Source organism: Phoxinus phoxinus, assembly GCF_949152265.1.
Source record: "Phoxinus phoxinus genome assembly, chromosome: 6".
NCBI lineage: Eukaryota > Metazoa > Chordata > Actinopteri > Cypriniformes > Leuciscidae > Phoxinus > Phoxinus phoxinus.
The window spans coordinates 14,685,967-14,708,042 of record NC_136881.1 but is presented as its reverse complement, the minus strand read 5'-3'; the positions used below and the strand labels follow the sequence as shown (position 1 = coordinate 14,708,042).

The 22,076-nt window shown below is 37.9% G+C and overlaps 1 protein-coding gene across 4 annotated transcripts in view; it reads left to right on the top strand.

Moving 5' to 3' along the window:
• The window catches only part of tll1 (tolloid-like 1), a 55,723-nt gene that overhangs the window by 16,721 nt on the left and 16,926 nt on the right, over positions 1 to 22,076 (top strand). For all 4 annotated transcript variants that reach the window (XM_079616812.1, XM_079616814.1, XM_079616811.1 and 1 more), the window contains 7 exons: positions 7,324 to 7,434; positions 11,689 to 11,769; positions 13,272 to 13,442; positions 13,519 to 13,636; positions 18,318 to 18,496; positions 19,227 to 19,332; positions 19,424 to 19,548. In XM_079616812.1, coding sequence (XP_079472938.1) covers positions 7,324 to 7,434; positions 11,689 to 11,769; positions 13,272 to 13,442; positions 13,519 to 13,636; positions 18,318 to 18,496; positions 19,227 to 19,332; positions 19,424 to 19,548 — 891 coding nt within the window. The remainder of the gene's footprint in view (positions 1 to 7,323; positions 7,435 to 11,688; positions 11,770 to 13,271; positions 13,443 to 13,518; positions 13,637 to 18,317; positions 18,497 to 19,226; positions 19,333 to 19,423; positions 19,549 to 22,076) is intronic.

Sequence of the window (22,076 nt, the reverse complement as noted above, 5' to 3'; positions counted from 1 at the left end):
TAGGCTGTCTAATGGCTGAGAACTACTTCCAGCAATGATGTATTTTTTTTTTTTTTTTACTATAACTGACAATGGATGTTTTTTTTTACTATAACTGACATGCATAAATGCTGTTTTCTTAGGAGACAGTTGCTTGTCTTTAACTCTTTTCCTGTCAGCGTTTTAAAAATAAAAGTTTTTATTTTTAAAAACTTTTAAAAATAAAAGTTTCCGCCAGCGTTTTTTTTATCATTTTCACAAAAATGTAATATTATGAATAGATATTATGAATATCTAAACATATAATATATCAAAAGAAAGAACAGATTCACTGCTTAAAACACAACACATTTTATTCTAGCTTCATGCATTCTTTTTTTATCAACACTTGAATAAGTTAAGTACCGGTATAAGTTTCATTAAAAAAGCAACATTTTGAGCAAAAAGCTGAGAAAATCAGGTTCTTGTCAGGATAGGATTCAGAAAGATGATCTAAACATATAGATAGAGTAAATTAAGTCCATCAACAGTCCTAATGCTTGCACAGCCCTGTAACTCATCCTGGGTCGACATTTCATTCAGTAACATTAGGCAGTTCTGATTTATATGCTGTTTAATGTTGATGATCGCATTATTTTATATATGCATTTTACAAAGAGTTAATTTGATCTCTGACATGCATGTCCAACTTTGTCTTTATCCATATACATTCTCACATATAGGTGGCCATATACACACATGACAATATATACTATACATACAGCAGCTTGATTGCTTGTATTGTTGCAAAATGTAAACTATAGTATCGCCCAGTTCTAATCTGCTAAATGTGACTTTAAAGGGTTAGTTCACCCAAAAATGGAAATTCTGTCATAATTTACTCACCCTCAAGTTCCAAACTTGTATGAATTTATTTCTTCTGCTGCACACAAAAGAAGATATTTTGAAGAATGTCAGTAACCAAACAGTTGATGGACTCCATTGACTTCCATGAACATTTTTAGTTACCCATATTCTTCAAAATATCTTCTTTTATGTTCAACAGAAGAAATAAACTCATACAAGTTTGGATGGAACAACTTGAGGGTTAGAAAATGATGGCAGAATTTAGTGTGAACTATCCATCTAAGGCATGCAGATATTACGATATTATAAACATGATTTTTTGTAAAGCTGATTTGAAACTTTTTGTATTATGAAAAGCGCTATACAAATATATTTGACTTGATTTGACATGAGCGAGTACCACCATTTTTACAAATCAGCTTTTTACCGTGTAACCCCTTATAAAGCCACTCTGAGTAACACTGTTTCATTGACTAACCAAAGCCAATTTTTATCCACATTTGGTACTTAGTATTAATTTTGGACTCTGCATACAGACACTAGTACTGGAACAGCTGGTCAGATGAATGTGCGGGAGGGACTCATGTCAGTCTGACAGTAGTCTGCTCTCTCATTTAATCTTTGAGTCTGTGTAACTGTGATTATTTTATATTACAGTACATGGTGCAGCCGGGTGAAATTCCACTTCTACATACGTGTCAGATTCATGACCATCTGTTTACATGTTGCGTATGACCTTGTATATATGTGTGTGTGTACAGTGGAAATGACTTTGTGTGGTTGATCATCTTGCTGCTGTTGTTCTTGGGAAAACAGAATGTGAATATTTGGCCGTGTGCTTATCTCGTGCCATTAGAGTGCACTAAACACATTTCCATCTCTTTGTATGCTGATTTCCCTCACTGTGTGTGTATCTGCGCGTGTGTGTGGCGAATGTGGGAGCCCACTTCATTCAGGCACTTATCTCTTCCTGGTAGCCTGCATCCTGCCACTTAGCTTGAGAAGAATCTCTCTCTCTCTCTGTCTCTCTCTCACACACACACACACACACACACACACACACACACACACACACACACACACACACACACACACACACACACACACACACACACACACACACACACACACACACACACACATGCACACACACACACACACACATACACACACACACACACACACACACACACACACACACACCTTCATTCATGCCCCTTACAAAATAGTTTTTTCCCCATAAATCTGTGCACACAGCAAAGCTGCGAGTGAATGACAAGGAAAAAAACTTTCACTTGCTGTTGTATTGTAAGTGTCTGCAATTCAAAAGTTTATGTATAGAGTTGTGTGGCCAAATATACTGAATTTGATTATACACTGACAAATTGACTGAGTATTACTTGAATGTACAGCACATCATCACACATGACATCAGCCTGCCTTCACATGTCTCGACACACTCACATTAAAATTCAAAGCATTCAAGACCTCATCAGACTGCTCTTGACTCTTTGACTTCTTTTACTTTTACTTGTATCTGAAATCAGCTTGTCATAATCAGAGTAGATGAGTTGTTGTATATGTGTGAAATGGAGATGGTCAGTGGAGTCGAGTTTAATAAAAGAGGATTTTCCAGGAGCACTCTGACCGGACAGCCAGCTTCCGAGAATTCCCAAATATTCCAGCGTCAGCACTCTGTTTCGCCATGGACTGTTTGTTTTGGAGCAGGGAATAATGAGTCAGCAATCCGCGCACTTCCTCCTAGAATGTGTTTCGCTAATTAAACAATAACGGCTTTACACATACTGACGTGTGAAAAGGTTCTTTGATGCTCCGACAGTGGCACTGACTGAAGTTTGTCTGTCTGACAGTGGTGGATTTGGTCTCTCCCAGACCAGTTTTAACATCAGTTTTGGACAATCACAAGTAGTCATTGATAAATACAGATATAAATTGACTCCAGAATCAAACAATCAAATCGTTGCACTTATAGCCGAAGCCTTGTTGTTATTCGCCATTTCGACCATAAAACTTACTGAACTGACTTTGACATACAGTACACATCACATTTTTTTGGCAAATTTCCAACATTATGGTAAAAAGGTGTTGTTATGTTAAGTTCTGTTCCTAAAACCAGCCAGTAATCTCGGAAAAATGCAAGCACTGGATAAGATCTAAACTTGCAAATTTTGGTTTAATGATCTATAGCAAAATAGAGAGAGCTGAGGTGAAAACTAAGCAAATTTTGAATTACTACAGTAGTAATATCTCGCTTGAAATGACATCAACGATGGAAAACATTGGTCAAAAACGTACATTTATACACAAACTGACCACCAACCACGCATTTTAGACACCTTCTCTATTTTTTAGCTCAACTGGCACAGATTAGAAAGCACAGGATTGTGGGATATCAAAGACAAACATCTATGTAAAATCGCTTTCAAAAATCGCTTTAGAGATTGACAGCTTCAGTGATTATAAAAGGAGGGCTCTTCTCTTGCTTACGGTTTATTACCCAATCACAATCTGAATACACGTTTAGTTTTTCATGCTGCTAAGTACACTGCAACGTTTCTGAATTGACAACAGTATTATAATGCACGATTGAATTGGAAACTGCAATGTTTGACGGGGATAGTTAACGGACGAGACAAAAAATGGGACAAAAGTACTACTTAATTCAACAGTTTTTGCTCTGGTACCGAAATCGGTACAGAGAACCGTGACATTTTACTTTTATTGGTACTGACTATGACATTTTGGTACTGTGACAACCCTGCTACATGCATAAGACTTTAAGATCGTTAAATGAATACTCTTTAAAGCACCACTGCCATACAGGCATCTTTGGCCACATTGTTTTTGCATAAATATATATTTGGACACAAATGTGTGGACGTTTTTTGCTTTTATTTCGTTTTTGCACTTTATAAACATGCAGTAACACATTGACATAGTGAGTGATTAATGTAGTCTCAAAATCTGTGACCCTTCCCTCCAATCACAGGAGACACATTTGAGATGCATGTTACTGCCAGGTGTTAACTGCAATGTGCCTCAGCTGACCACTTGTGATCTCATCACAGATTCACAGAGATGGATTTTAATGCCAGGTGTAAACGGGCCCTTGATGCTTATAACTCAGCCGGACTCTCTTGAGCGGTGGGATCCAAAGCATTTTCGATTGTGGTTGAGTTTAGTCTCAGGACCAGTGAAAGTTTTTGTGAAAAATATTGCTTTTTCAGTTAGTCAGGTGTCCACTGAAATGTCTTTGTTCTGACAAAAACAAGACGTCTGTTTTTAACATTGTGAGGATGCAAGGTGACAGCAAGCAGTTATTGGAATTGTGTTTTTGTTTGAGTGTGTCTGTCTGTCCCTGATCCTTCCTGTGATCAAGCTTGCAGGAATGTTTTTTGGGCTGTCACCCAAAATGCTTTGCGTCATGTCTCTCTGACATGTGGCGCAGATTACGCGTGTCACTGACAAACAGAAACACCCCACTCATCCTTCAGCTCCCATGATACTCATTCATCAGTCTCAGCTGTATTTCTGTGGGTTTAATGAGGAAGGGATTCTTGGTATTAAACTGACATCACAGTAATGAAGCGTCAACATATGGTCAGACTTTCTGAGCCCATAGTGTGTGTTCATCAGAGCCTCCCTCCAGGATTCTCCACAACATCTGCTGTCACTGTGTACAAAAACAGTCTGTCAAAACTGAAGGGATTGACTACAAGAGAAGGTGATCAGTGGCCATTATTCATTCAAGTATACAGTCGTCAGCTCTGTTCTAAAGCCTAATGAGCTGTCTTGATATCATAGGCCTTAGCCATTCACACACATCATGCTTTTTGCATTTAAAAACGTACAATTGATCCTAACAAAGTTATAAGATATTATACATAAAACATACTGTGAAATTATTTTAGGAAATTCTTAATAAAGATTAGCCTATTGTATAATTTAGAAGAAATATTTGAAGTATTAGAAGTATATTTTACAAGAAAATACGATTTTAGTCTTTCTTCTTTTCTACATTAAATTAAACGTGTTACTTCTTGTTTCCTTGTAATTATTTGTGCAGTTTACAAACTGGGAAAACTGTTTCAAAGTAAATCCTACACTAGTTATAGTGTAGCACATACATATTATATTAAAATAAGACGATTTTGCGATGTTTTTTATCCATGTTTTTACCAATGTTTTATTTATTAAATCTAAGTATATTTATATTCTTGCTTTATCCACAATGTTGGATAGTTATGCTGCATTGTGTGAAGAGCACCGCTTCTAATGCATAAAAATGCTGTTTATGTAGGTTCTGAAACAGAGCTTTTATCTGAGATACTAAGTGGTTAACTGAATGTAACACACTTTTGCAATGCAGTAAATATTTCTCAGTGTCTATGTTCTTGCTGAGACAAGTTCACTCAAAGTGGATGCACAGTTAGTTACAGCAATAGGCTACTCTCCTTTAACTCTTAAATCATTCAAAGGAAACAGTAAGAATAACTGGGATGTTTCCAGGATAACCTGGTGTATCTCATTTGGAACTGTAATGTGACCTCCAGGATAATCTCCCATTTTAATTCACAATTTTATTTGAGGATATCACTGCACCCAGATTAAAACACACCTCCCACCGCGCTACAATATCCTTGGAATTGAGATTAGCATTTCATATTTGCCAACCCCCTCCTTCACTACAGTTCCCAGATAACACTTTGTTCCCATTTGAGCAGATGTAAAGCTGTTAATCTATGAGTTTGATTCGACTTTTCACATTTAACTTTCAATGAAAGAGACACTATACAATTAACAATCCCATGTGACTGTGATGGTTACATGTTAGTCACAAACCATTTGATTTCCCCTCTAGAGTTTGATTGTTAAGTAGACAGCCTCTGCTCTGTCTATCGATCATCGCGGCTGAAGATATTGACTGGTGCTAAGTTAAGATGTGCTGTCAAAGACTCATTGATGTTAAACAAATACATGATTGCTGAGGCATTACTGGGCTTCACTCCCAGACTTGCCAAATCAATGTACAAATTCAACACAAAGCCTTTTCCTCTGCGGTCAAGTCGAAGGCACTTTGCCTTAACATGGAGACATATTTCACGCTGTCTTGTCTCACTGTCAAGGCTGTTATGAAAACTGTAGAGAGACCTCATGCCTGCTTTTAAATATAAAATTATTCTGCAGAAACTGAAATATGCTTAGCTGTCTAGGGGCTAGATTTATATACTTGTGCTGATGGACAAATACCTGTGTGTGACGTGGAAGAAGCAATTCAAGACCACACAGTGATTTACTGTAAAAAGTCAACTTTGCAATTGCATCTTTAAATATAAAAAATGTACGCTTTTCTTGGAATTTTCTGTATAATTAACAACTATATAATTTCCTGCAAATGCTCTCTGTAAGTAAAACGTGTCATTTTTAATGATTAAAATAAATGACATTTATATGTGTGAAAAATGTACTATGTAATAATATTTTTAAAGTATTGTACAAAATAATTCTAAAATAAATATTAGGCTATGTAATCTAAAACATATAAATGTAAATATAAAACTAAATTTGTATTAAATTTACATTCATAAATTCATATATGTATTTATTTTTAGTTATATTTGAATTTATTTTAAGGTGCAGTGAAAGTGTTTTAGACTGTAGAGAGTCCCACAGATAAGTGGAGTGGGGTTAGATCAGTGCTAATATTAGTTCTCTATGAAGGGTGTGATCCACAGGAGACTCCAGCTTTATATGAATGTGATACGGAACACAATCACCGATTCAGGCTGAACAATGTCCAAGGAATTGATGGGGGATGCTTGTATACACACGTGCACATACACTCACAAACAATAGTGCAGTTCACCGTTATGTGTACATACGCATATGCTCACACACATGCATGCACAAAGGCAAAGTTTATTCCAATATGGAACAATCAAGATAGCTTAAAACATGGTCCTCATTGTTTATTGTTTTATATCAAGGTGGAGGAGTGAATGACCTGCCAAAACTACTCGCACACACAAATGGCGTATTATCTGCTTTTTCATGGCCACCTCTATGACTTCCTTGGCGACAGGCTAATTTAAGGATGCATGATGTCATGAGTCATAACTGTAGTTGAACAATAGGAATGTTGGGACAAGCATGATGCAGACATTATATGAACAGGGTTGGTAAGATCCCAACAGGAAGTATGTATGTGTTCCCTGACACTCCCCATGTTAATTTTTAATCGGCATCTTAGGGTGCGAGAGTGAAGGGCAAATTGACAACCCAAGATGTTTCCTCTCATGTTAACTTGTCGATCGATTGCATATGCAGCAAACCTTAAATTAGCATCAGCCAATAGCTCAGGCCACACTGATCTGAGTCGTAATCGTGTCTGCCAGCACTCAGACCATCAATCTATGATGCTGCCCGAGTGTGTGTTTGTGTCCTCTAATAATATCCTTCTCTGTTTCTTTTCTCCAGCTGTATTTTGGGGAGATATTGCCTTGGATGAAGAGGACTTGAAAATGTTTCAGATCGATGGGACGATAGAGCTTTCGCAGCAGTCACATGGGAGACAGGGACACACATCTGGTAAGACACATCAGATATCACAGGGCTCCAGACTCAACAAAAGTTTAAAATTGGCCAAATTGCAAAGAAATTTGTCTTATGAGTAGGGTTGGGCATCGAGAACCGGTTCCAACTTGGAACCGTTTAAAAAATAACAATGCCATTGGAATCGTTTAGAGAAAAATAAATTCGATTCCGATCATCGGTTCCGCGCAAGTTTTGGTTTCCATAGTGGCCACCGGATTTCCGAAAGTGCCCGCGCTTGTTCTGAAGGCAGCCATGGAGCACGGTAAGCGGCGCTCAAAAGTGTGGCTTTATTTCACTTTTAAAAAAGCCTGAGTCGGCACTCGCACAGTGCAACACTTGACAAACTGCATGGTGTACAAATTAACAAGGAGTGTCCAGTGGCGTAACTTTGTTTTAAAAAGTGTAAAACAAGACAGGTGGGGTGGGGGTTGGTAATGCAATGCTAAATCACATATATAATGTACAATAACATTAAGTCCAACAATCGATTTAAATAGTACATTGGGTTTAATTTGTCGTTTAATGAGATGTAATACATGTTGTCAGTGCCGAGAATTTTCGTATGAATAAATACATAAATCCGCTGCGCTTATTTAACGTGTACCTTAATGGTCCAGTTGTAGAACTTTCGTCAAGCGTCACAGATGTTCTGGGTTCTAAACCGCACTTGTATAGTTTTTTTTTTCTCTCATCAAAACCGATTATGCTCATCAGTGGTTGTATATCAAGCAGGGACACGTTTGTGTGCATTATATTTTGTGATTTCACCGGAACGAATAGAGAGTCTCCTCAACGGATTGAAGCGCGTGTCCGAGTGAAGACAGTGCGGTGTGCACGAGCCAGAAGACAAAACACTGTATCCACGCCAATGATCGCACATTTCAGTGCTAGATTGTCTCTTATTTATCAAACGAACAAAATGAATGCTCTGCTAGTTAACTGAAGATGTTTTATTTATATGTATTGGAACATTCGGATCAAAATAAAATGACTCCGCCCCTCAAAGAATCGGAATCGAGAATCGAAAAGAACCGAAATCGAAAGGAAGAATCGGAATCGGAATCAGAATCGTTCAAATCAAAACGATGCCCAACCCTACTTATGAGTCAGTTCTTTTTAAGATTTGTGAAACACTTGCGATTTAGCAGTTTGAATTTGACTCGGTCTGTAAATCGTTCTGAACATTACACATGTTTTTTCAGCTGAGTTCAGTAGCAGATGTACAGTAGACAAGGTTAAAGCTGCAGTCAGCAGCTGCTAAGGGTTGTGAATGGTTTCTGGTGCAGAACAAGAACAATTACTCGTTCTACAGTCAAGTTCAAGGTTTGCGCTTCTGTCTAACTCAGTCCTTGAAGCCCCTCGTGTGCTTTTTTCATCCTGATGTCAGACCTTCCTCCAGGCGTTCAATTCTCTGATCTAGTGCTGGCCTCTGTGCAGTTTCAACTGCAGGGCGGCACATAGAAATAGGCACACACACACTCAGTCAGTAGCCTCTGTGGATTGTATATTTAGGATAATGTCTTGATCAGTCTGAGATGCTGAGCTGTCATACGGATGGAATAGATGTCCATGATTGTGTTGTGGGCTGTGGGTGATTTAAAGTCATTAAAGTCATATTGAAGTTGAAGAATGTGTGGGGATATTGAGGAGTTATTGGGGAGTTTATAGCTTCAAGTGATTAGACTTGATAAATGCTCCTGTCTCAATTCCACTGCACCATCAGCAAACAACTGTGTGTGTTTGCATAGCAAGGTCTTTGTCTTTTACTCCTTATGTAATGAGAAAAGTGCAGAAGTGTGTGTGTGTTTCTTTGTAAGTTAGAATAAACATTGTTAACAAAATCCTTCCTTGCTGTTATCTAAACTGACCAGTCATGTGTGTGTACATGTCTTTCCCAATGGCATGTTATGTTAAACTGTCAGTGTGTCTAAAACATGATATGATATAAAACATTGGTATGAGTAATGACTACTCACAGACTAAGATAACTTTACCTTGCTGGCAGCAGCATTGTCAGCAACATTACCTTTATCATCGTCTGAGTCTTTGGCAGCACAAAGACGGAAGTGAGACCAAAAAGACGATAAGGATTCAGCTTTGCGTTTCCGTTCTGAGTGGGGTTGTTACAGGATGTGCCACCGGGGCAAAAAGGGCAAACTGCATCAGGACCATGATTAGCAGGAGAACTGATGCATGTTCAAACCAGTCAGGACAGGTCCTCCTTGGATATTTCCAGATTTATCAGGATGCTGTCATGTAGACAGCAGCACACACTTGTATACCTGCCAGTACAGTGTGTGAGAGATTGTGCGCACATTAGTCCCAAAGCTCAGACTTTTCCTGTGTCTTGGATTTAGAGTTTTGTTTGTTCCTCACTTTCCTGTCCGCATCAGATAAATTCCAGAGAGAGAGAGAGGGGGGGGGGAGGGGGGGGGGGGGGGGGGGGGTAAATGCAAAAGGAAGATAGCTGAGGAACAGACATGTGTGAATGGAGATGTTCAGTGAGAACCCTGGGAGTGAAAGAACAGAGTAGGTGATATATTGAATGAAGGAGAAGATGATGGCGAATGGGGGATGAGGAGAGGTGAGGATAAATGGATAAAATAGGTGTGATAATGGCAGACAGACAGGGATGGAAGTTTCTCGGCTAAGTGACTACGTTCATGTAACATAATGGTACTAGTGCAATTTTAAAGGGGTCATGACATGTTTTTTTTTATTTTATTATTATGTTCCCTTAGGTGCAAATATAGTATTACTATAGTTGTTTTTACAAAAAACTTTTAAAATGTAGTGATTTATGACCTTTTCCCACCCTGTTTCTCATCCTCTGATTCAAACAGTCTGTTTTGGGGGTGTTTCCCCTTTAAGAGTTCAGTGTTAACGCCCACTGTTATGATTGGCTAACGTCAGTGCCTATGCATCAATTATTAACGCCCCCAGCCAGAACATTTGCGGATTCGGCGTATTTAAAAAGTAGTTTAAAGTTTTAAACACATTACTTACAGTTTGCGTCGTCGTTGTTGAGCCCAGAATAGTCGGCAAGGACTTATCTTTGAGCAACAGTTTTCTGGTAAAGCCAGCATCATTTTGGGATTTGTTCTCAAAACAGTCATCCTTCAGACCTTCACTAACACTGCCGTGACTGAGACGTCCGCAAAAAATAAAGTGCATCCATTTTCCCTGACGACTGGATCTTTCGCAGCGTATTCAAAGATGTTGTTTGTCCACAGCCAGGAACAGCACATCTGCGCGGCATCGTAATTTCCCTGTACACAGACCCACTCGCTGTCCATCGACTGAACACTTGTGAGGCGCGCAGCGCGCGGGCGCGACAACGATACGAAATGAGCGTAGTTGCCTTGCGCTTAAAGCGTAGGTGTCTTGTGCCTGGAGGCGGTCATATGCAAACGCTGGTACGTCACTTCGTACCGTGACGTCACTTCTTACCATGAATCCAGAACGAGCTGTATTTAGAGCTTGATTAAATAAATGATTCGTTTATAATGGGGAGGACGTCTTAAGCTATGAAACTTGCAAAACGTTTTAATGGTACAAAGACCTCTTTTATACTAAAAGATCAAGGCAAATTTGGTTTCTCATGTCATGACCCCTTTAAACTTGGTTTTATGCTGCCTTCACGTGCTATCGGACATTATACTTCCCACTTGTGATTATGAGTTTGTCGCATTCAGGTACTTGGATCATGGGGGACACCAGATTTATTTTTGCCTATTTATTTGGAAAATCTTATTAAATCCAAAATGATAATCATCATCCCGTTCATTGACATTAACAATATAAACATTCACCACGCTATCTAGATAGTCAGATTACTGACAATTCATGAATTTTGGTCAATTACAGGCTATTTTCGCTGTGTATAAAACATACAAAACAATTATGAAACATACAATACACTTATCACACATTTTTCAAATATGCAAATATGCACCACTTTAACGACAAGACAAGGTGATGTAGCAGTTGTGGAAAAAAAACTAACAAAGAATACCAGTGACAGCAGTCACAGCAGCCACCCAACTTGGCAACTTGAATATCAAAATTATCCCAGAGATCCCCAGTGGTAAAAATGACTTGAGAGGGCTAATTATCGTATTTTTGATCATTTCGATAGCATGTGAAGGCAGCATAAGCAGTAGAGTTAACTCAATGCTTAACATAACATTATGAAATCCCTCTTACAGCATTCTTCAAATAACTCCCTTGTATGTTTCTTTCTCTCAGGTGGCCTAGGAGAGCATAATCCCAATAAGAAGAGAGGTTCGTTATATCTGTTGCTTGACAGGATACGACGGTTAGGTTTTGGTAAGTTCACCCTTTAAACATAGACAAAAACGAAACACTGTACATGTTTTTGTCCTTTTTACCCACAGCGCCATCAACAAGACCTTTAGAAATTAGCATTTTATAAATGCATCTTATTGATTTTATTTTGAACTATTGGTTTTATCCATGCATGTGATTCTTTTTTTTTTGGAGCTCAGCATTTTATAATATATAATATAATATAATATAATATAATATAATATAATATAATATAATATAATATAATATAATATATAATATTATATTATCTCAATCTTCCGTTGAAACAACAGACTTCTTTCTGGTGACGTATGCCAGACTTCTCCAATCATTTTGTCCGCTTTAATCCCGTCCCTTTCTTAAATTCATCCTCAAGCTCGCATTCAGATCTGCCTCCATCCAAACAACTACAGATAGTTGGAACTTAGTCCCCAGCCTACATTTTTGTATTTTCCGTTAATCTTCCGTTAATTGTTCCATTTGGACGTATGTCACAGTTTGGATGAAAATATTAGTTGTGACTCCCTTACCTAACAGCATATTTATTTAAATTTGAAGTTAAATTCTCATTAAATTATTCACCCGTAACAAACACTGAATTCATTCATTCCACAATATTCTGGAACTTTCTGACGTGCCTGACAGTCACACCGTCTCGAAACGAGCCATATATTCAAGAGTATATCATCCTATGATGTCGTTTTTTCCAACTCATTCAGCACTCCAGTTAGTCCAACTCTACACTGATCTGAGGATCAGTAAACCAGTAAAGCATAAAGTATAACCAATAAAATGTATTGGAAATATAACAGTGATCCGATGGCAGAGTTCTCGAGTCAACAGCAGTACACTGATAGCAGTTCTCTCTCTCTCTCGAGTCAAGAGTTGGTTATTGGTTACAACAGTTCTCGGGTCACCAGTACACGGAACTGAGGAAACAGTTTAGACTCGCACATGTCCAGGATAAACCGATGAGCTGCTGATACAACGAGCATGCGTGAGCTAATCAGTTGACTTTAATGAGGGGGTGAAATTAAAAAGTATTTTTATGGTTTATGTAAAAAGGTCAGTTGATTAAGACTACTGGTAGTTATATTCATTTTATATGCTTTGGACATGTAAAACATCCACGTTTCACATCATTATTGGACCACAGGTGGGAACTCTAAGCATAATGTGTTGAAGTGCTACACTAAAGGCAATTTTTATATGGTTTAAATATGGTCAGGTTTAGGGTAAAAATTATATAAGTTTATGAATTAGAATTAAATTAATGTCATCTTTTTTAGGCATGTCAATTTATAATGATATTTTGAGAAACTATATTTATGATCATAGAATCATTTATGCGAGTCAATCTATTGACACCGAAGTCTTCTATTTTAAAGCAGTGGGTTCTCAAATTAAATTCTCGAGAAAAAGGAGAAAGGAATGGGCACAAAAGTACACAAACCTACTGTTGGGTGTTTTCTATAATTCTATCTACTCTCTCTATGGTACAGAGTCGTGGCCAGTGAACAGCAGTAAAGATGTGTCGAGCTCCAAGGCTGGAGGGAGGAGTGTAAACGGCGGCAGAGGTGTGAAGTCTCGAGTGCCACGTGCTGCCACATCCCGAGCTGAGAAGATCTGGCCCGGAGGAGTCATCCCTTACGTCATAGGAGGCAACTTCACCGGTAAATTAGTGTGTGTTTAACATCAGCATATGAATGTGTGTGATTTACAAATGATTTCTGTGTGTGTGTTTCTCAGGAAGCCAGAGGGCCATGTTAAAACAAGCAATGAGACACTGGGAGAAACAAACGTGTGTCACTTTCATCGAGAAAACTGACGAGGAGAGCTACATCGTCTTCACCTACAGACCCTGCGGGTTCGTGTTTCTGTTTTCACTATAATCAGAATACATTTTAGAATAGTAGTACACACATTTATACTGTGTCCTTCTGCTTTTGGCACCAATATACTCATATTAACATTGCTGAATGTTCAGCTAGTGGAATTTCTCTCCTTCCTGCGTTTCCACTGACTTTAGAGCCAAATGATAATGTATCTGATAATGTTAATACATAACCCTTGCACAATCAAACATCCAGAGTAATTTGCGTCCAAAGTAATTTAATTCAGCATTTTTTGACATATCAAGCTAGAAGCTACGTTTGAATTATTGATCACTAGTCATAATCAATCAATTCGTACATTTGATACAAATGAAATCAATACATTTTATGCAGTGAGACTTATTGAATGTCTTAACATATTGTCTGTCAACTGAACGCACATTACCGTATTGGGTGATTCTAGTGTTTACAGCTTTGTTGATTATTTTCAAGTCAATAGATTTGTGTAAACTAGTTTTAAATGTCATCAACTAGACTAATTTGTTGTTTTGAAAACCTTCACTTTAAAGTTGTGATGTAATGGAAGTAGTGACCGATCTTTTCTTCCGTGTTGTGTCGCACGTCTAAGACGGATTATCGAAAAAGAAAAAAAATGTAGGGCTGGGACTTGGTTCTATTCATCGGTTGTTGATTGGATGGAGAGAGATCTGAATGTGAGCTTGCAGACGACTGTAAAAACGGGGAGAGGTAAAATGATAACAAAAGTTCGATAAGTGTTTGATATAATGTTTATGCATTAGGCAAATAATGCTGCGCATCCGTGTTGTTGGTGCCAATTGCCTGACTGATAAGCGCTGCCATTTATGTTGCGTATGAGAAACATTGAATGGCAAAAGCGGAATGAAATAGAGCTGCTCGTTTGCACCGTGCGCCACTTGGAACATTTATCAGCTCTGCACAAAACACACCGCAGTGTTAGCTTGGAGCGAATGCATTTACTCGCTGACCGTCTCAATCACACGGCCACTAAACAATGCTGTAAGATCCAGTGAGAAAAAACCACAAATCAAATTATTTATGATTTAAACTAATTTAAAGCCAGCTGAAACTGCGCTGACATTCTCACCAACACTGATGTGAACAACAAGAGAACCATTGAGATACAGTTAGATACAGTTAGAGTTAGGAGAAACAGTTGGAAGGCTTTTCAGTCCACAAGTCGCTAACATTTACCATGATTTACTGTAGTAACTGAAACCGTGATATTGTGGCAGAAATGTGGGATATTCGTATAGATTTTTTTATATTATTAACATAGACATTAAATGTATCAAAGGAGTTATGGAACATAATAATATTTTTGTTTTGTTATTAAGCTATTGCATTTTTGTGTCATTTGTTTCATACTAAATGTCTTTAGGCTACTGTTTTTCATAACAAATACCATAGAAATAATATAGTTACTTTACTTTACTTTTACCATGTTAGTAAGGTGCAATGCGTAGATTTCGCTGTGGCTGACATGATCCAAATACTTTGGAAGACCAAATTTTACCCTATAAAAAAGTTACAATTTGTACAGATGTTACTGTTTTTGTTAGTGAACATAAATTTACTGCTGCAACCTAACTCAAGCTACTGCTAGTGTCACTCAACTCAAGCTACTGTTAAGTGTTCATTTCTAAGAGACAAACACATGTAATATTCATTTGTGAAATGGTCACCTACTTGGAAAGTGTTTGTCATGTTCTGATGATAACACCACAATTAATTGTCTGTTTTTTCTACAACTTTCAATTTGACTTTAAACTTAAAAAAAAAAAAAAAATCTGATATGAACATTTTTATCATGATCATTTTTTGGCCATATTTCCCAGCCCTAGTTTAAGTGGACTAAATAACTGGAGAAATCTGGCAAACGTCACCAGAGAGAAGTCTGAGGTTTTACTGGAAGGTCTAGATGTATTTTAATAAAAAATGTACAAGATTACATTTTTGTTCAAAAAATTAAAACTGCATGGATGAGTTGTTTACAATAATATCTATAGCATGCATTAGATAGGGTGTATTTTTATTTCATGCTGACTTTAAAGTTCCTGTTTTGAAACCAGTGTAGAGCTTTGGTAGTATATGAAATCTAGTTTAGAGTTTTGATTCTTGACTTCTGCAGGCTGTTTACAGTTGACATGTATTGAAAGTAAAAAGGTTAAATGAAACTCAGTGTTCATTAAGGAACACTCAGATACTCAGCTCTCATTGTTATGAATGTATCCTGCAATGTGTGTTTGAAACAAAGGTATGTGTGTGTTTGCGAGAACGAGGGAGTGAAAGTCGGCTGAGACGACTACAGTCGGCCTGGCTTTCCTTCCTTTCCCGTTACCACGGTGAGCAAACCATCCATTGTTCTTAGGAATGGAATCCTAACAGTGTGTTAACAAGGAAGAGAGAGAGAGAGAGAGAGAGAGAGAGAGAAGGGAAGTCGGAAATCACATAAGTCTAGATAAATATATTGTTGCCGATTGTTCGTATCTGAAAACTTTGCTTTTAATTAATTATTTGATCACATGGAACATTGTTTAATGACACACCTGATAAGAAGTTTTTTTAACCACTAATAGAAGTGTTATCAGTCTATGAATGTCATATCAGTTATTATGAATAGAAGCTGAGGATGCGAAATGTCTGTGAAATGATGTTGATGGAAGGTGAGGTGAAATAATGAGGCAGATCCAGACAGATTACAGAGAAATAGACAGAATGACCATTGACAGAAGGACAAGACTAGATTAGCGGAGGGGAGAGAGGTAGAGAGAGCATTACATAATATTATCCATCTCAGTGCATTCATATCTCTTATAATCAGCAGACGTCATTCAACTATAAACCTGCTGACAGACCAACACAAGCACTGAGCGTTAACCTTCTACGTGTCTGTATGTGCTTTTTAAGCATTTGGCATGTAGCTTGTGCCCTTGTGTTTATGTTGAGAAGGTGTTGACAGGCTTAATGACTGACTCCTTTGCACAAATATGGATTAGATATAAAGACAATATTTTACAAGGTTGGATATTTGTAGGTTGCATACCTGTGTGTAGATTGTAAGCAAGTCACTAGTTAAAATTTCAAATTTAGTTCAGGTCAATTTAATTTATTTGTATAGCCCTTTCTTTTATATAATACAAATGGTTCCAAAGCAGCATTACAGAAAAATACAGACACATTTTCATTGTTGTTTTGGTTCAATATTCCATTCTCTGTGTGTTTTATTTTGAGTCTGTTTCCTTTCATGAGTTTGAACATAGTGTGAGTGTCTACTCCACACTATCATTGGCTATGAAATGAGGGATTAAGGTGCTCTAATCCAAGTTATAAATAGTGAGCGACTGGAATCAAGATTACTGCTTTGTTTGTGTGTCTGAGACATTCTTAATGGTAGACTATTGAGATTCCTCCACAGGTTTTTTGACTCTGTTTCCACCTGGTATTTAGACTGTGTTGGGATTTCATTGAGACCCTTCCCTCCTACTTTAGTGCTGATCACTTTATATACGTATCACAAATAATACATCTTAAAGGTAGGGTAGGCAATTTCGGAGAGGCTAGCTATAGGAAGCTAGCTTTGAAAGTATTATATCCCACCCATTGTTTTCAAATCGACACACCTCTTCTAATGTTGCAACACATGTATCATCTAGAATTCTGCGTGTCATACTTTTAAATACGAATTTGCTTGGCCATTCATGTGCCTGGAACTCGTAATATTTCTGACTCCACTTGAAGGACACATCAAATTACAACATAGTAGCACCCTCAGTCTTCACTTTCATACAGCATAAATACATCTCTCTTGCCAACATACTATTGTTATTCAGAAAAAAAACTACTGAAAAAAAAAAAGAATAAAAAAAGAACTGCATACAGAACTGATCAGCATATACAAACATCGCTGACCCCAACACACACCACAATCAGCAGGGTTGTGAGGCCACTGGCAATATTGCTGTTAATAATAATCGGATTTGCAGCCTTGTACAAACACCAGCAAGTGAAACAATTCACCTTAATGTCCCAAATATTCACACCTGCTTAATGCTGCACACATAATACAGGGCAAGTTGAATAGCGCTGTGCAGACACAATCATATATATCATAATTCTTTTTTGCATAATTCAATATTGCATCAAAAAATAAACATCATAGGGACAGCTTTGGTACTGTAGTGGCCAAAATTCCTTACTTGTATGTCCAACTTAAAATCTGGCTTCTTGAGTAAAACCACTGCTTTAGACTGTCTTATTGGACTTACTTTGGGAGCCACCTATCTCACTTTAGTTCCTTTTTGTCTCTCCTGCGATTCATGGCAGTAGCACTCAGTCAGCGGTGAACAATGTGTGCTTATTTGTCGTTAAGGAAACAACACAGCAAGAATCTGAAAGCTAACCTCAACTGACCCTAATCACCATTAATCAGCTCTCATCATTTCACACTATCCCCTGCTCACCCCACAGTAAACTACATTACCCCAAACAACTAAGCATTATCCCAGCTCACCTCCCGTCACCCCCTCATTACAATCATTGTAGCACTATACTGGATGACACTCCTGTGACATAACCAGAATCAGAGTTATTCAAGAGTGGGGTGAGCCAATAAGATGCTGACATTTAATAGAGATCGTCAGACTTTTAACTTTTTATATTTTGGTTCTCAAGGTGTTGCTCTTACGTCGGTCGCCGTGGCAATGGTCCCCAGGCAATATCCATTGGGAAGAACTGCGACAAGTTTGGCATTGTTGTTCATGAACTTGGGCACGTAATTGGCTTTTGGCACGAGCACACACGACCTGACCGTGATGATCATGTGACCATCATCCGTGACAACATCCAGCCAGGTACTGCATGACCCATGACTCAAGTCTTTGCATCCTACCAGGTAACTGCTAGATCAATATGGCTGCATTTCACAGTGGCAGTGAATTCCACAAAAACTAATTTTAATACTGAAATTAGAAACTCAAAGATGTTTTTAATATGCTCTCATAATTTTGTGTCCATCCATTACCAAAATGTTCATGCTTCAAAACGTTCATAAAGACATTGTAAAAGTAATTTAAGATCGCTTTATATGATTTAATTAAGCAATTAAGCAAATTGAATTAAGGCTTTTATTCACACATAAACATTGATAAATGCAAATGCATAAAGCTCATCAAATATAGTAAACATGGAAGCTCAACTGTGATTGCTTGATGCGTGAGAACAAACATAACTGGTTCTCACACGTCAAGCAAGCACACACTATCCATTTAAATTGAAATTTGATGAATGAATTTGCATGTTGGACTTGCATTTAAATAACATTGTGTCAGTTACTGTAATTTAAATCCCATCTTTGGTATTTATTTTAGTCACTCTCGGTGGTCACAGGCATTATTCACAGCTTTCACAAGAATAGAAATGGGGCTTGGCCTCAATTATTTGTTCATACAGACCGTATTTGAGCGGTTGTTGTATGAACAGAACAATTCAAGAGTTCAACTGTTAGTATATCGAGCCTAAACACACTGTTTGAGCCCGTGAGCCTAAACATCTGTTTTAATGAGTCTATCTGTGTGCACTCAGGTCAGGAGTATAACTTCATTAAGATGGAGCCAGGGGATGTCAACTCTCTTGGTGAGCCATATGATTTTGACAGCATCATGCATTATGCCAGAAACACTTTCTCCAGGTGAGACTTCTGTCACACACAAGACATTTCACACTCAGTAATTTAATACACAGCTTTCCAAGCATTCATCTTTTGTCTTCCTCTTCCTTAGAGGAATGTTTTTGGACACAATTCTTCCCTCTCGTGATGAGAACGGCGTCAGGCCTGCTATCGGTCAAAGAACTAGACTCAGCAAAGGAGATATATCGCAAGCTAAGAAGTTGTACAGATGCCCAGGTAGGCCTACAAGTGTGTGAGTGTGTATGTGAGAGAGAAAGTGAGCATTTAAATGAAGGAAGATCAAGGGTGTTAACTGCAGAAAGATGACCTCACTTTATGAGCAGAGAAGTGTCTCCAGCTATATATGTGTGTGTTAGCTTGCATGTGATCATTTGTTTTGTCAGTTTTATGATGCACATATGTGTCTCATTGGGGAGCACAATGCCCCTTGTTTAAGCAAGAAGGTCCCTTGTTTAAGTTCCAGCTAAACTAGGTGGCCTTTCTATGTGGAGTTTGCATGTTCTCCCCATGTTGGCATGGGTTTGCTCCGGTCCCCCCCCCCAATCTAAAGACGTGCAGCATAGGTGAACTGGAGACATAAAATTGCAACTCTACATGGGACAAATGGTTTGTTGAATGGATGGGTGAGCTTTTTGTTCAGAAAAGAGAAGACGGCCACCCTGACATTTCATGGACAAAGAGCATAGGATTCTCTCGCTCTACTGCCTGTGTGTTTGTCTATGTGAGTGGCATATGAGTGTGTTACTTTACTGCTGTATTGTTTTGACTTCATGCACTAGTGAGGGTGTGTGTAAATGTGTGATGCATGGCCTACTTACATACAAAGACAAAGCTCTCTCCCTTCCACCATGTTAACTGTCTGTGACTAAATTTGTGAACTGAATGCCCACTTTCATTTTACAATTTCCCTGAATGAGCAGTTTTCTTTCAAACACAAAATGAGAAGTTAACTAGAATGACTGTTCTTTTCTGTTCAAGGTATGTGAGGGGACAATTCTCCAAAAAGGACAAAAAGCATATTAAAAGTCCCCAAATAATTCATGCAGGTCTTTAATTATATTTTTGTGATGCTTTTTTTGTCCTTTTTGGTTCTTGACTGTATAAATCACCATTGACTTTATTTGTAAGGAAAAGAGCAGCTTGGATATTCTACCTAACATCTGCTTTTGTGTTTTATGGAAGAAAGAACAAAATTAGGGCTGTCGAATGTGATTTATTTAAAATCCTTAACGCGTTAAAATAATTGAATGCAAATAAATTATTGAAGCACATGAAATTGCATCATTAACATAATTTACGTAATGCAGTTAGATGATCTTAGAAGTCGGGAGATTATCACACTGAGCATCTACAATGGCGCTGAAAAACGTCTCACGTCATCACGCATTCAGAACATTTAAAGGGACCGTGATCCCTGAACAGTCATGAATAAACACGCTAAGAACAAAGTGCTGCGTTTATAATCAACAGTGTATAGATCTACGCTTAACAACAAAGGTGAATTATGTATGTCACATTCACTACACAACAACAACAACAACAACAACAGACATCCACATTGACAAGCGCTTGTGTGAAGGGATTATGAGATAGCCGCAGCTTTAGTTTAAAATAATACAAAGACATTTTATCGGTCATAACTTCTGGAGAAAAATAGTGCAGACACTTAGACAAACATGAAACTTTCTAGAACGCATGTGTGGACCGCCTGCGTTGGTGCACGCAATCCAATGGAGAATACTTTAAAAGGTTATGCGCTTTACTGTACGCTAGCATATGCATAAAAAATAAGTATACTTAACCAAGGGCTTAAGCACACGAGTCCGTTATATTGATGCACAAACAAACCGTGTATGTGTGTTCTCAATGCACTGATCGCACATTGTATTTATGCACAGACACATTTCAGTACAATCAAGTTGTTTCCGCACACATTTAGGATAATGTTTTTATGTGAATGTTGCTGTGTTTAGTAATTCTGAATGTGTCCGTGTACTGTATATGCAGTCAGGTCTAGGCAGTTGGTTTAGGTTTTTTTTTTTTTGGCATCTCCATGTGGTCCTGTTCGGTATAGCAACTTGACTTGTCCAAAATGTAAACAAGCACTGAACACATACACACTGTGAATTCAGAAAAGTTTTTTCAGTAATGTTTTTTTTCATGGGTGCTTTAATTTATGAATTATATGGTCTCCTTATATAATTTTGTTATTTAGTGTCTCCAAGTGTCCTTTTTTGGAAAGACCTTTACATTTGATGGTTTACTTTGCTGGATATAGCAAATTATGACAAAATGAACATGTTAAACAAGATAAATGGTGTATGCTTAATCGCTATTAAACTTATGAAAGTTTTGAAAACTATTGTTGTAAGTCCAACGTTCATATCTCTGCTGTTACAGGTTATCAGTCAAAGTTTAGTCTGAAATAGGGGTGACTGTCTCCACCCAAGCCAAAGATAACAGCTTATCTAATGCGTGACTGTGCACCGGATTGTTTTGTGACTTGTGACTACATCTTTATATTTCCTTGAAATTGACACCCAAAATCACCTACATATGCAGTCACTGTCCAATGAGCTGTGATGAAAAACAGAGGCCTCTCAGACTAATGTTTGGCCAACCGCTACATCGCTAATTGGGAGGAACATTTGGCAAATATTAGCAGAAGATTTGGCTTCTCTTGAACAGGGAATCTGCATCCCTATCCTGCACTGTTTGGCTCCTGAGATCTCATTAGAACAGTC